The following is a 15,527-nucleotide window of genomic DNA, read 5'->3' as shown; positions in this document are numbered from 1 at the left end:
TATTTCCTTGGAAACTTTTATATTTTCTGGTGTTCACTTTCATCCAAAACAAGCATAACACTGAAAACAAATATAAAAACTAACATGATGAAAAATTTGATCATACTTATAATTAGAGATTTTATCTATGAGTGTAGCCTATGTTTAATGTCAATTTGGATATTTTTATAGTAAGCTAATATTTAAAAAATAAGCTAGGATCTTAATTAAAATTTTGGTTTTCTTCAGTAACTGGGTTATGTTCCTTTTTTAGGTCTTGGTGTAATGTCTCCTTTCTTTGGGGATTCCCAAAAAGGAATGTTATGTGCTTGCATGCCCAAATAATTTTTGTGCCAAAGGAACAGTGACAAATGCAACACAAGGGAAATGACATTTTCAGTTTTTTTTAATTAATATAATGAGAGAGGCAAAGGAAGGCACTAATTTAGTGCATTTAAATTTTAAATAAATGTACAAAACAGATTAAATGAATATAAATATATGACTTTAAAATTACCTAATTTACTCAGTTTTATTGGTATTTAGCATCTGTAATAACAGCTAGCAGTAACTGAATTCTTGTTACATGCCAGGCACAATTCTAAGCTCTTTAAATGAAGGCTTGTAACAATCCCATGAGACAGATATCATTACCCCACTTTGTAGATAAGGAAACAAGGACAGAGAGAGGAACTTCCTTAAGGGAACATAGCCAGCAGACAGAGTATCCAAACCTAGATAGTTCTAATCACTATATTACCTTGGCATTGCTAAGTCCATTATTATTCAGGAGACAGAACCTATAGCTGTTAGAAAGTTACTGAAGTTTAATTTAAGTTTGCCATTGAATTTGTCACTGAATAGCCGGCTAGGATTTTAGAGAGAAAAGCAGCATGTATTTAAAATGTATCACCAACCTCTTCTGTTAGCAATGCCACATAATTTTGAAGAATAATATTTATTATTTAAATTAAAACTGTCAGAAATTCATTCTAAGGGGATAGAATGAAACCATTGGCATTAGAGTAAAGATTATTAAATAAAAACTAGTGTAATAATAATTTCAGGAATCTAATAAAGCTGGTCTTGGGTGGTCACTGAATGTGAGGGCCATTAGACAGAGAAAAGTGGATGATAGATAATGCTGGACTTTTGACTGGTTGGAAAAAATAGTGATAGCATTCACTTCTTTTGTTTATCATGGAAGTCACAAGGGGGAAAGAGACAGGAAAGGCAATGAGGGCTTGAGGTTGAGGTGACTGTGCAATGCCTTGGTGGAATTTTGCAAAGCAGAGTGAAGAGGTCCCAGTGGGGGACCTGAACACCGAGGCTCTAGTCTTGTCCTTGCTAGTCGTTTAGTGGGTTGACCCTTGGCCAAGGTACTTGACATGACTTGGCCTTAATTTCTACATCCAAAGACATTGGAGTTATATTGGTAAGTGGTTTTCAAAGTCTGCTCTAAGAATCCTTCAGGGTGCCATAGATTCTCTTAATGCTTGGGGAGAAGAGTAAACCCTAGTCCAAGTCAACCTAAACAAGTACACTTTATTCACACAAATCACACATATTTGTAATTTGGTTTAAGCAAAGTTTGAAAACTGGTAGATTCAGTGATCTCTTCCAGCTCTAAAATTTTCCATCTCTTGTTCTGAAATCTTGAGTTTGGAATCATCCAACAGTGATAGAAGTTGGATTTGCTGGAGTAAGCAAATGTACAGAGAGCTGAGATTGTGGGCCATTTATTCTTGAACAGTGAGAAGCCATGCATTTCAGGACCCCTGGGGCCTCCTTCCCATCCAATTTAAAATTTTCTTGCTTAAGTCATTATCTGCTGGCCCCTGGCCCCTGTAAGTAAGTTGTCCTTTCTTGGGCTTTCTCCCCTCTAAGAAATGTCTCTTCTGCCTCTTGTATATGCATTTGCACACATATATGGTTTCTGTCTGTCTCTCTTTCCAAATTTCTCCATTATATCCTGTCCAGCCAAAGCCAAGATTTTATGAATCAGTGTAAGTACTGTCTTCAAAGGCTAATTGAGTCCACTCCAACCCCTCACAGCTCAGTGTTTTATTGCCTACTCAATGTCACGTTGGCTCGCAAGTGTAGAACGGAATGGTTTCGATTGGACTAAGACAGCATTATGGCAGAATATGTCTCCTAACCCAGGTCAGATTATTGCATAAGAAACTTGAGTGAATTATGTCATTAAAAACTTATTTTGGGACAAAGCTATCTGCCTGTCACCCCCCAAATAAAACTGAAGATGTAGATGAAACTGAGAATGGGAAATGAGTTTCCAAAAATGTTTTTAACTATTTCAAGGAAGTGAGGGAGTTTATGCCAAGGTAAACTCAACCCCCTAAAAGGACTACCAAGATTCTAGGATTTTTACATGCTCGTCACTTCGTGGCCCAAAAACTGTGTAGAATGGAGGCCATTGTTTGGAAAAAGCATCCCAGGTGGATAGCGTGGGGCTGCAGTGGGAGGTGTTGGGATGTGAAGGAAGGAAAGGAATCCTTAAGTAACCTGGAGGAGATGTTAGGGAGTAGCATTTCTTTCCTCTGATGTTCAGCATCAACCTTACCGCTTGTGGACCTTCGTGAGAAGCAGCGCGTCTTCGTCCGTGGGCTGCAGCTTGGCAGTAACAGCACATAGTACAGATGCCTGTTGTATTGCATCAAGTTTACATGGAGCATCAAGTTTTTTAAAAAATGAAACCATTATAAATTCTGGCAGTTTTTATGGTATAATTAAAATGTCTAACAGGATACCTCTGGGAAACTAAATGCAGTTTTACTATTTATAGAGCCAGCCGAGGTGGTGTTTCTTGCCAACTTTCATATCTTATGACCTATAAATTGCTCTTAATAGCTAATCTGTCATCTCAGCTTCTCATACAAGAAAGCTTGTTTCCTTATTAATCTGTTAATTTGCATCTGCAAAGGACATTTACAAATTCTTGGTTCGAAAACATTGCTGTATTAATGCTGGGCATTATAAATAATTTATCACCTGTGATAGCAACTCTTAGGTCTAGGTAATAGATCTTTCTGACACTGTGTTATTCTTCCAACCCTCATATAATTTTGATAAAAATAATTATTATGAAAGCTCCCCTGGCCCCACACTATTAGAAAAGGCTGACAGATTACTATGGAGAAGCTATAACGACCACTAACCACTCTCTAAGCTCATAGTCATAGATTCACACCATTTCCACTGTGGGATAGTACGTGGTAGAAAGAATTCAGATGCGCACAAATCACTCTTTCCTTTTCAGTAACAAGTGCACAACAGGCCTCCAACCCTAGCTTTAGGTATTGGGACAAACTAGATAGATTGAGTATAATAAAGCTGGCATGATTATTGAGCATGCACAACACAAAAATGATTTAAGAACACTAAAGACCATATAATTAAAACTTGCCATTTTGTGTGGTATTTAAGTCTCTTCCTCAGGCTGTGGCTGTGAGTTCACAGTTCTTAGACATCCCATTTCAGGAAGCTTTCTCCCTACCAAGAGCTTCAGTATTTAATTATCTTGTTTGTGTTTTGTTGATTTGTTGTATTCTCTATTTAAATCCAAGAAGGATTTGTGGGAACAGGACACAAAACATATATAGGAGGAAATCAGAATAATGAGCACATTGGATTATGTCATAAGGCTGAAGCCAGGACAGAGGCCACACATATTATGGGATTCTGTCTGGCCGTTAATGGGAGACTCTGCATCGAGCCATAAGCTTCCCGGTCATCCAAGCAAAAAGATAAATTTGACCACTTAGAATATTCCCAATTTTTGAGAAAGATAAAACCATAGCAGGTCCTTGATAGAAGCATTGAAATCTGAAAGAAATGTTTCTGTTGGTCTTTAAAAAGACAGTGACACTGGGTGATATCATGGACAATGTCCTCAATCATACAGGTAATAATTTCTTTTGATTATTTTTGTCTAGTTCGTTTTGTGTGACTGTTGAGTAAGTCACTCTAAGTGTTCATGACTGTTAACCTTTTACACAGACTGACTTTCTCAGCTCAGTTGCTGATTAAGGGTAGATTTTCAAGCTAGAGTACACTTATCAAATACAGAGTGTGTATCATTTCAGACTGTAGGAAGTGCACAGACCCCATAGAACATAATTCAGTCTCCTGTTTCTGTAGTTTTCTTTTGGAGTGGCTATTGATTCCCTCTAAAGAGGCCTGCAATTTGGATAAGGTATTACCAAGTAGGCACTAGTCTCTGGGTTAAGACCCCTCCCCTGCTCACTCTCTGTCTCTCTCTCTCTCAAAAAATAAATACACATTAAAAAAATTTTTTTAAAGAAAGCTTTTAGGAAGATTAGCTAAGTTCTGATTTTAGTACCTAAATCTTCTCAGATTTAGTTTTTCTATAAAAATATCTAAAATTTCAATATCCTTAGCCTATGGTAATTGGTAAATGCGTAAACTTTCATCATCCAGAAACCTGGTAATTCAAATAATTGAGTGACTAGATAGTGCTAACTATGATGACTAGAACATGAAAATTACTGATTTCTGCTAAGTGTTGTATAGATAAGGCCTAGGCCAGCTTATGCTACAGTAACAACAAATCCCCAAATCTCCGTGACTTAAAACAATGAAGATTTCTTTCTTGTGCCCACTGCATAGTCATTATGGGTCAGCCAAGGCTCTGTGCTGTATTGCCATGCTTGAAGTTCACTCCTGTTGAAGCAGTGTGTAGCAGAGGGAGAACGGAGTGAAGCGTCCACTGGTTCCTAGATCTTCACCTGGATGCGATTACAGTATTGGCCAAAGAAGGTCATGTAGCCACTCACGCCCGACCTCATGCAGGCAGGGATGTGAATCTTACCTGCTTGAGAGGAGAGGAGCCAGAGAACTTGTGAGCACCTCCAAAGACTGCATTAAATATCAATGGTGCTTAAAATAAATCTTTTTATATTCTAACTAGTCATTTCACTCAGGCATTGTGTTGTTGTGACTACTTGACTACTGGTCTCCCTTCTTTTTATCGGTTTCATGGAAATACATCAAAGTACAGATCTGATCATGTCAGCCCCCTGCTTAAACTAGCAGCCATTATTGCCCCACTGGGTGGATTGTAAATTCCTCAACGGCAGCTTGTTGGGAGCCTTTTTGAACTCATAAATTGAGAATACTCCTTGTGAGGTTAAGGCAAGTCTGCATGGTCTCTTGCCGTCAGACGGCAACCGATATCCCCCCCACCCCCCACTCAGTTATTTCTACTTCAGCACTGACCCCCAAGGTACCTTGTTAATTGATATTGGAAGTAACTGTCCCCTTATTCTGGCCCTGGTATGATGATTGCACCCTGTGAAAGAAATTATTGTAGGAACCTCTCCCTTTGTGATTATGGGAACAGACCTGTCTCTGGCAGGTCCTGTTCTCCTCCATACTTCCCTTGTTCTACTACTTTTGTTTTTCTTTCCCAGGTAGCAGTGTCCTTTCTAGATGGACTGCATAATTTTGTCAGTAATCGTAGCTTCCTTTTCTTATAAATATCGGTCTGATCTTTGGAGCCACGTTAATTGTCCTTTGTCTCTTTCCAGTCTTTTAAAAGTATATAATAAAAAAAGGGGAGATGCTGGGAGCCGTACTGGCCTCGCTGGATGACAGTCACAGCCAGGAAATGGCAGTGTTTGCACAGCTCCTGCCATGAGAAACGAAAATTGGTATCTCCTTCTGCTACTACGGGCTCATGTTGGAAATAAGCCTGCTGGTATTGACCAGGCCTCACAGTATTCCAAATCAGACCAATATTCCCCACAGAGATTCCTCATAAGGAAAAGCATATCCCTGCCTTTTCAAAAGAGACCTCAGATGAAAGCTCTGTGGATGATTGTCAAAAGGCTCTTCCAATGGGCACTGCAGATCCAAGACTTAGATAATAAAGGGAGCTAAGAACACAAGAGTTACAATTGAGTCTGGCCCTGAGACAAAGAGCCTAATTTAGAGTTAAGGACAGATATCACCCCCACCCAGTTGTTTCTGCTTGGAGCACCCCCCCCAAGGCATTTGTGATCAGTATTTGGAGTGACTTATTCTCACCTTGAAAATGCTGTTTCCACCCTGTGAAGGAACCTAATGAGCCTATTGAGGAACTTTTTCTTTTGTGATTATGGGAGCAAACACTGTGTTTCCTGAAAGACCTGTTTTTCTTGATACTTCGCCTTAAACAAACAAGCTGTTGACCCCTGCCCACAAAGAAGTAACTTCACCCTTTTTATGCTAAAAACATTGTCTGCTTTGCTTAAGATACCTTCCTTCCCCATAGGATAAGCATCTAAATCAGCTACCTCAATCGCTATTGATAAAGGTTATGCAGGAGTCTTCTACAAATCTATGTTCCAGGAAATTCTTACATACCAAAGAAGTTTGTCATCAGAAATCATTGTCTAAGGCAAATGCCACTTCTGTGCCATCCCCCCAACACTTAATTATAAAATAAAGTTGAGCCCCAGTCAGAGCAGAGATGCCTGCCCGGTGATCAGAAAGAATCTTGGGGCTCTCTAACTTCTCTCTCTTGCCGACACCATCCACCCTTCAGGGACCCCTGGACCTGCTGGAGCCGGCCTCCGATAGCAGCTCAACTGTATGTAGTCAAATGAGCATGAGAGGTAGGGTCTGATGTTTGTGGGGCTGAGCCCTGGCTTTGTGTGCTTTCAGGCATGTCCCTTTAACACTTTGAGTCAAGGGTTATCTCACCAATGTATGTAACAATGATAACACACACTTAAAAGAATTGTCATAATGATCAAATGAAGCAACATCCATGGAAAATGCTTTAGATTTTGCATATTGATGGACAGATAGAACTTCTCCACACCTACTCCCCTCTGGCCTCTGCCCCTACTCTGAGGTCTGAATGGCTTCTTGCTCTCTAATCATTGCACACGCTGTCAGACACCATGACTTTGTTCATACTGTTGTCATTTCCTAGAATTACCCACTCCTCAAATGAGCAAAACTCCAACAATTTATTTATTTTTAAATTAATAGACTTCATTTTTTACAGCAGTTTTAGGTTTACAGAAAATTGAGCAGATAGTACAGAGACCTCACATGGCTGCTCTCCTCCACGCAATTTCCCCTGTTCCTGACATTTTGTGTTAGTATGATACAGTTGTTACAAACAACAAATCAATATTGGTACATTATTACTAGCTGAAGTTCATAGTTTGCATTGTTTACATTAGGGTTCACTGTTGGTATTGTATAGCCTCTGGGTTTTGACAATGCATTGTGTCCTGTGTCCACCATTTAGGTATCATGCAGAGTAGGTTCACTGTCTTAAAAATCCCCAGTACTCCACTTATTTATCTTTTTTTGTTGTTGTTGTTTCTCTGTAGCTTTGCCTTTTACAGAATGTCAGTAGTTGGGATCATACAGTATGCAGCCTTTTCGGACTGGCTTCTTTCATTAAGCAATGTATATTTAAGGGTTCCAGTGTTATCTCTTTGTGGCTCCATCATTTCTTTTTTTTTTTTTTTTAATTTTTTTTTTTTATGTTTTATTTATTTCTANACGTATTCGATCTATCCAGGTGACTCTTGGGAGAAACATAAATAAATCTTTCCAAATTAATGGATATTTGACCGAGGAATTCCCAAAGAAGATCCCAGAGCTTCTTTTAGTAATATATGCTGGTGTCTCCCAGTTTTTTTTTTTTTAATGTTTTATTTATTTCTAGGAGAGAGAGAGAGAGAGACAGCATGAGCAGGGGAGGGTCAGAGAGAGAGGGAGTAACAGACTGAAACAGGCTCCAGGCTCCGAGCTGGCAGTCAGCACAGAGCCCGACGCGGGGCTCGAACCCACGAACCGTGAGATCATGACCTAAGCGAAAGTCGGACGCTTAACCGACTAAGCCACCCAGGCGCCCCGTGGCTCCATCATTTCTTTTCAGCACAGAATAACACTCCATTGTAAGGGTTTATGCAGTCACGAATGGAGGACATCTTGATTGCTCCCAGTTTATAGTAATTATAAATTCATATGCAGGCTTTTGTGAGGACATAAGTTTTTATTTCATTAGGGTAAGTACATGGGAGCATGATTGCTGGATGATATGGTAAGAATGTGTTTAGTTTTGTAGGAGACTGCCCAACTGTCTTCCAAAGTGGCTGTCCCATTTTGCATTCTACGAGCAATGAAATGAGAGTTCCTGTTGCTCCACATCCTCGCCAGCATTTGGTATTGTCAGTTTTTTGGAGTTTAGTTGTTCTAATAGGTGTGTAGTGCTATCTCATTGTTTTAAATTTTAATTCCCTGGTGACGTATGATGTGAAGCATCTTTTCCTATACTTATTTACCATCTTGGTATCTTCTTTGGTGAGGGTGTCTATTCAGATCTTTTGGGTTGTTTGGGTTTTTTTTTAATTGTTAAACTTTTAAGGGTTTGTTTGTTTGTTTGTATAATTTGAATACAACCCTTTTAGCAGATATGTGTGTTGCAAATGTTTTCTCACAGCCTGTGGCTGGTCTTTTCATTTCCTTGACAGTATCTTTTGCAGAGCACAGTTTTTCCTTTTTTAAGCTTATTTATTTATTTTGAGAGATACACAGCATGAGTAGGGGAGGACCCGGGGGCAGGGTGAAGAGAGAGAGAATCCCAAGCATGTTCCACACTGTCAGTGCAGAGCTCAATGCAGGTTTGACCTAACGTAACCACTAGATCGTGACCAGAGCAGAAACCGAGAGTCAGACGCTTAACCAACTGAGCCACCCAGGCTCCCCCATAGAACAGTTTTTAATTTAAAAAGAGGACAGTTTTTAATTTAAATAAAGTTCAGCTTATCAATTTTTTTTCCCAATGGGTCATGCCTTTGGTCTTATATCTGAAAACTCAACTGCCAAACTGCAGGTCCCCTAGATTTTCTTTCATGTTCTCTTCTAGGAGTTTTATAGTTCTGCATTTTACATTTCATTCTACAATCCATTTCGAGTCAACTTGTGTGAATGATCTAAGGTCTGAGTCTAGTTTGACTTTTTTGCATGTGCATGTCCAGTTGCTTCAGCACCCTTTGTCGAAAAGACTATCCTTTATCCATTGAATTACCTTTGCTCCTTTGTCAAAAATTAACTATGTTTATGTAAGCCTAGACACATTTCATGAATGAACAAGCAAATGAACAAATCAACCAACAGACCCTAAACACGCCAATGTCTGTGTCAGCTTTGACCACTTGAAGTGCTTTTAGCAACATTAGGTGTGGATGTGCCAGTGATTCTAGAATCCCCCTGGGTAAAAGGCAAATTTTCTCATGCCTATATATGTAGAAGAATAATATGAGAAATGTGCTTTAGTATATGAAGATGATTACACATCTTACCATCAGTGGGGCAAGCTTCTTTCTGGTGTTATTTTTTTAGTTCTGGTGACATAATTTCATGTTCTATTTTCTGGTCATTTTTTTAAAATGTTTTATTATTTATTATTATTATTTATTATTTATTTTCAAGAGAGAGAGACAGAACGTGAGTGGGGGGGTGGTGCAGAGAGAGAGGGAGACACAGAATCTGAAGCAAGTTCCAGGCTCCATGCTGTCAGTACAGAGCCTGACGTGGGGCTCGAACCCACAAACCATGAAATCATGACCTGAGCCGAAGTCGGACACTCAACTGACTGAGCCATCCAAGCACCCCTATTTTCTGGTCATTTTAAACCAAGTCTTTAATACTCAGCACAGCCCTGTTTTAAGAGTCCTATTTTACAGATGAGGAAACTGGAGCTCAGAGATGTCACATAACTTGTGCAGCATCACACAGTTTGTCATTGAACCTGTGTGTGCCTGATGAGAGTCTGTCCCTATTCTTCTACATCACTCTCCCTCTTGAGTTGTAGTAGGTTAGCCTTTGACCTTTCAGGCAGGGAATACAGGCTGCATGTGGATTTAGACAGTAAAGGAGGAAAAACCACATTTCTGGTACTAGCTGGTGTCTTTTCCCTTTTCTCCTTTTTTTTTTTTTAAATGTTTGCTTATTTTGGAGAGATAAAAGAGAGAGCGTGCATAAGAGTGAGCAGGAGAGGGGCAGAGAGAGAGGGAGACAGAGGATCCAAAGAAGGCTCTGCACTGACAGCAGAGAGCCTGGTGCAGGGCTTGAACTCACCCTGAGATCATGACCTGAGCCCAAGTCAGTCACTTAACTGATTGAGCCACCCAGGTGTCCCTATATTTTTCCCTTTAAAAATCTCCCCACAAAATATAACCTATATGAAAAATAGACAGTATGAGGTGGGAAGGAATTGCTACATGTGAAGGAAAACAAGTATAGGCTTTAAAATTATCTTTAATGGAAAATAAAGTAAAATAAAATAAGCTTTAATGGTCGTGTTATAATGTGGTTATAGCTTGGGTAGTTTAAACTTTCTCTATTTTGTGTCTCAAGCTAAAAGTTTAAAGGTGGTTTGAAAATGTATGAGCAAATTTCCTTCTTTAATCTCATGGAGCTGACTGGTCAGATGCTGTTCTTCTGCAAATATTCAGGTCACAGAGCAAAGGGTGATGACTCCTGTGTGCTCCGTCTACAGCTGGATATCATGCTTTGGCAAGAACATGAGTAATTTATATCCTGTAGAAAGAGAAAAGTATTGTCTTATCCCAACCAGATAGTTTGTTAGCATAACTGTTTGTGTGCATTTTAGTATTCAAATACAGATGTTCCACAATGTTTCCTCTGTGGGAAGCAGCCACTGGTATTTTAGCACAAAAATCTCAAAGAGATTAATCTACAAAGGCAGCGCAAATCTCAGTGGCAAATGTAGCATCTGCTTGAGGTGGGGCCTGTGATTCCCCATAGAGGGTGGGTCTTCAGATTCTCATTAACAGCCCAAAACCATGTTTCAGATCTAAGCTTATTCTACAGGAACAGGAACAAAGACAAGTGATTAATTTGTAATTCACTTAGCTGATAAATATCATCCCGTGTTATTTGCCCAAGGGCTGTAAAACACTGGACTTTATTTCCTGTGGCAACTGATAGGAAAAGAGTTGTTTGGTCATAATGACTGATGTTTTCAGTTGCCGTTACTAGCTTCTGCTGGGTGACCAAGCTTCGCCCAGCCGGCTCACAGTCATAAACCATCCATTCACACCTTAGTGATGCACTCACGGAAAACTTTATGGTTTCTGCAGGACACTCACACTCACTGCTTCCTCTGATCCCATCCTTGCCTTGGGAAGTATGTGCACTGTCCTTATCAATACAATTTACATATAAAAGGAAACATGGGTGAAGAAGGGAAGTGACTTCTCAGGGTTACACAGCCAGGGCTTCTGACTTTAAATCCTGTTCCATCCTCATATTGCATCAAGACTGCCTCTCACATTTCAGAGGCTATGATGTGTGCTCCATAAATTATATTATCCTTTCTAGAGGTGCTGGCTTCCGGGACATCTGCCAGGAAGAGCCGCAGCATGACAGCACTGCCTGGTAACTGGAGGGTGCCCGGCAAGAGCGATACAGCCATCCTTCCCTTGCTTTCCCACACCCCAGAGGGGAAATGCCCCGATACTCCCTTTCCTTATGTTCAGAGAACTTCAGCCATTGAGCTCCTGTGTCTCCATGGCATTTAGAGAAATGAAAAACCAAAGCAGGAGATCCCGGGGCTGTCATTTGCCATAAGCTGGAAGTTCCTAAGAACAGAGACGCCTGGGGTGTTGTGCCTGCCCCAGGCCTTATAAAATCCATCCCCTGCAGTGTTCGAGGGCTCATTGCCTCCAACCACATCTACGATTTGGAATTATCTAGTGAATAATTTATGGTTTTTACATTTGATGGAGGCTTGTGGCTGAGTTTGAAAACTCTTAATTCCTGGTGCACTGCTGGGATCTAGAAATGTCTGGAAAACTGAGGCTAAGAGAAGTTGAGTTCCTAAAGGTCCCAGAGCTAGTAAAGGGCAGTACAGTTTTGAATCAAATGTGTCTGGGTTTGTTTTTTTTTTAAGTTTATTTATTTTGAGAGAGAGAGAGTGCAAGAGAGGGTGGGCCAGAGACAGAAGGAGAGAGAGAGAATCCCAAGCAGGCTCCACATTGCCAGTGCAGAGCCCGTCACAAGGCTTGATCCCATGAACCGTGAGATCATGACTTCAGCCGAAACCAAAAGTTGGGTGCTTCAGCAGCAAAGGCACCCAGATACCCCCAAGTGTGTCTGATTCTAAGTTATACTAGCTCCTTAGTGAAGACTCTGCGTGCGGCCAAGATTTCCAGGTGGGAGGGTTAGTGGACTGTGTCCTGCTCCTTAACCAGGCTTGGGTGGAGAACCCCAGGGAGTGAGGTGGGAGGGCCAGTGACAGAAGAAGAGCAAGGAGGCTCTGAGGCCCTGGGCCTGCAGCAAAGGAGGAAAAGGAGCTCGTTGGGTTGGGGGAAGGGAGTTGCAGGCAGCAGAAAGTCCTGTGTGCTGTGTGCTGATGTGCAGTTCTAACCTCTGGCCCCAAAGAGCTTCCTGAAGTGGGAACCTGAGACCAGGACAGGTCCAAGTAGGGTGCTCTTTGGTGGCATCATTGCTGCTACTGCTAGAATCACACTACTGTGGAATTGTGACTTTTTCTGGAATCATGTTTGCTCTGCTCTACTCAGAAAAAAGCCAAAAAAGTGAATCTCCAAGTATTTATTTCCCCTCTGTTTTTCTATATCTCTTTGTTGAAACATCTGTGAAATGATAAAAGCAACTTAAAATGATATGGAACCCTTTGCAAATACACAATTTGCAAACATCATAAAGATGGTCAGTGTTTCAGTTATTTTGATCAAGAACTGCTATTTCAAAGCCAAAGAAATAGAGTAGCAAATCACTCACTTCTATAAAATATTAATAAAAGTGTTCTGAAGTGCACGAACACATCTCATAAAGAAATACCCTTGCTCCAGGTGGGACAGCCTTGCCTCATTGTTATTCTCCAGGCTTGAAGCCCTAGTGGAAATCATTTGCCTACCTGTGACCAAGCACACCCTTTGTTCTGCCGGGATCACATCTTCCTGTCCGGGATGAGGGCTTATCACGAAGAAAGGAGGACACATGGCTTTAGCTGTAGGCACAGTAAGAAGGAAGGGAAGGCTAGGCAAGTCTCCAACTGGTAGAATCAAAAAGGCGGGTGGGTGATGGGTTAAATAAGGAGGGCGGGATTAAGGAGGGCTCTTGTGATGAGCATACAACCGGGTGTTATATGGAAGTGTCAAGTCACTAACTTCTACACCCGAAACTAATAGTACACTTTATGTTCATTAACTGGAATTTAACTAAAAAATTGTTAACAAGTTAAAAAAATAAAACAAAAAACAAAAGGTTAAAAAAAAAAAAAAGCCCAGTATAACTTCTCTTTTATGTGTCTGCAAAGGAGTTAGACACAGAAGACTAGAATCCAAGACTATATGCACTTGGGGAAGATTCCAGAACCCGTGTAACTCTTTTGTTGTTTTTGTTGCCCCTATTGGGTTCACTCTTCCACACACAGGCCTTTTCTGAAAACCTTTAAGACAAAAAGGGCTCATGTACTTACTTTTCGTCACATGAGAACCACAGGCGAGGCCAGCATTGTGAGGGGACGAGGAAGAGAGCATCTTTGTGTACAGAGGCCGGAGTCAGGAGAGCCTCCAGGCATGAGAAGCAAAACTGGAGGAGCCAGTGTGGGCCTGAAAAATGGTAGTGAGGCCCAGGGGGACACCCCCCTCCCCACCACCAATTAAAGGCATAGGTTGGAACCACCCATTGTTTTTCTCTGGGGTTTGGCCAAATCTAAGCCCTCCATGGTAATCGGAACTGATGAGTCACATTGAGGGAGCAAAGATGAGAGAACAGGACCCTCCAGTGGGTCCTGTCACAAAATGATCAATCATCATCCTAAACACCTCCCTGACCACCAATCTATCGATTTGCTTTGGGAGAAAACATTAGAGAAATGCCCAGGAGCGCCAAGACCCAAGCATGGATTTTTCATGAGTTTCCTGTGCTATGTTACATGTCGTAATTAATTGTGGTTTTCCTCAACATTTTCTTATGGTACAGAGGTTAATGGCTATTAACAGAGCTATAGCAGAATACTAGAAATGTCAATAAGTCTTTAAAAATGAAGGTTATGTGTAACGCAGCCTGTTTCTATGAGATTAGGTGTTAAAAGCTACAGATTAGGGGCTCCTGGGTGGCTCAGTTGGTTGAGCATCTGACTTCAGCTCAGGTCACGATCTCATGGTTTGTGAGTTTGTACTGACAAACAGCTCAGAGCCTGGAGCCTGCTTCAGATTCTTTATTTCTCTCTCTCCGCCCCTCCCCTGCTCATGCTCTGCCTCTCTCTGTCTCTCAAAAAAAAAAAAAAAAAAAGTTAAAAAACAAATTTTAAAAAAAGTTACTGATTAAATTATAGTTGTTTTTTTGTTAGGAACTTGCTGTTTGGATGAGCTCTTTTTCAGTTCTGCACAGGTGTGCAGCCCACTGATAGAAACACCATTAGGAGTTGAGTTGGATGGTCACAGACAAAGCCTGAACATTTGATCTGCTAAAACAAGCCAGAGCCACTTTCTGATGTGCCTTTCATTTCTCTGCCTTATCCTTTCTCCCTCCAGGCAGCTTCCTCAGCCCTGAGCAGTCTGGGCCACGTGTACACAGCCATTGGTGACTACCCCAATGCACTGGCCAGTCACAAGCAGTGTGTTCTTCTTGCCAAGCAATCCAAAGATGAGCTTTCGGAGGCCCGAGAACTCGGCAACATGGGAGCCGTGTATATTGCCATGGGTGACTTCGAGAATGCTGTGCAGTGCCACGAGCAGCATCTGAAGATAGCCAAGGACCTGGGGAACAAGCGAGAGGAGGCCCGGGCCTACAGCAACCTGGGCAGCGCCTATCACTACAGGAGGAACTTTGACAAGGCCATGTCTTACCACAACTATGTGCTGGAGCTGGCGCAGGAGCTGGCGGAGAAGGCCATCGAGATGCGGGCCTACGCTGGCCTGGGCCATGCCGCCAGGTGCATGCAGGATTTGGAGAGAGCTAAACAGTACCACGAGCAGCAGCTGGGCATTGCCGAGGATCTCAAGGACCGCGCCGCAGAGGGGCGAGCGTCCTCCAATCTGGGTAAGGACAGGATTGCTTGCAGGACTTCAGGGTCAGTGCCATGGGGCTGGAAATAGCTGAGGTAGCTCACTGTCCCTTACAGGAATCTGTATGTTTATATGCAAAGGACTCTCCTCATTGTGTGTGCTGTGTATTTCCTTTAGACATATTTCCTTGGAGTCTGCCTGCTCTAAGTCACACAATCCTTCTTGCCACCGCAGTGCTGCAAGGATTAGAATGCTGAATACTGGAAAAGCAAAACACCCCAACCTTGTAATCTGTTTAGAGAGAAGAGCAACCAGATTTATCTAATTAGAGAGAAAGGGAATGAAATCAGGATGTAAAAGCCATGTTTGGTGTAAATGAAAGAGAAGCTGCTAGAAAGTCATCAATGGAAGGGAATTTGGAAGAATTTTGTTTAAAGGGATTTCTTTACTTGATGACTTTAATTTTTAATTTAAAAATGCCACAGGAAGCGTAGTTTTTCC

The 15,527-nt window shown here is 41.4% G+C and overlaps 1 protein-coding gene across 1 annotated transcript in view; it reads left to right on the top strand.

The window, feature by feature from the left end:
* TTC28 (tetratricopeptide repeat domain 28) overlaps positions 1–15,527 on the top strand; it is a 607,700-nt gene that overhangs the window by 417,007 nt on the left and 175,166 nt on the right. Inside the window, exon 6 of the mRNA XM_039225918.1 lies at positions 14,553–15,060. Coding sequence (XP_039081849.1) covers positions 14,553–15,060 — 508 coding nt within the window. The remainder of the gene's footprint in view (positions 1–14,552; positions 15,061–15,527) is intronic.

Source organism: Hyaena hyaena, unplaced genomic scaffold (genome assembly GCF_003009895.1).
Source record: "Hyaena hyaena isolate Hyena2069 unplaced genomic scaffold, ASM300989v1 scaffold_19, whole genome shotgun sequence".
NCBI lineage: Eukaryota > Metazoa > Chordata > Mammalia > Carnivora > Hyaenidae > Hyaena > Hyaena hyaena.
The sequence above is the reverse complement of the archived record's forward strand: the minus strand, read 5'-3'. Positions and strand labels throughout refer to the sequence as shown.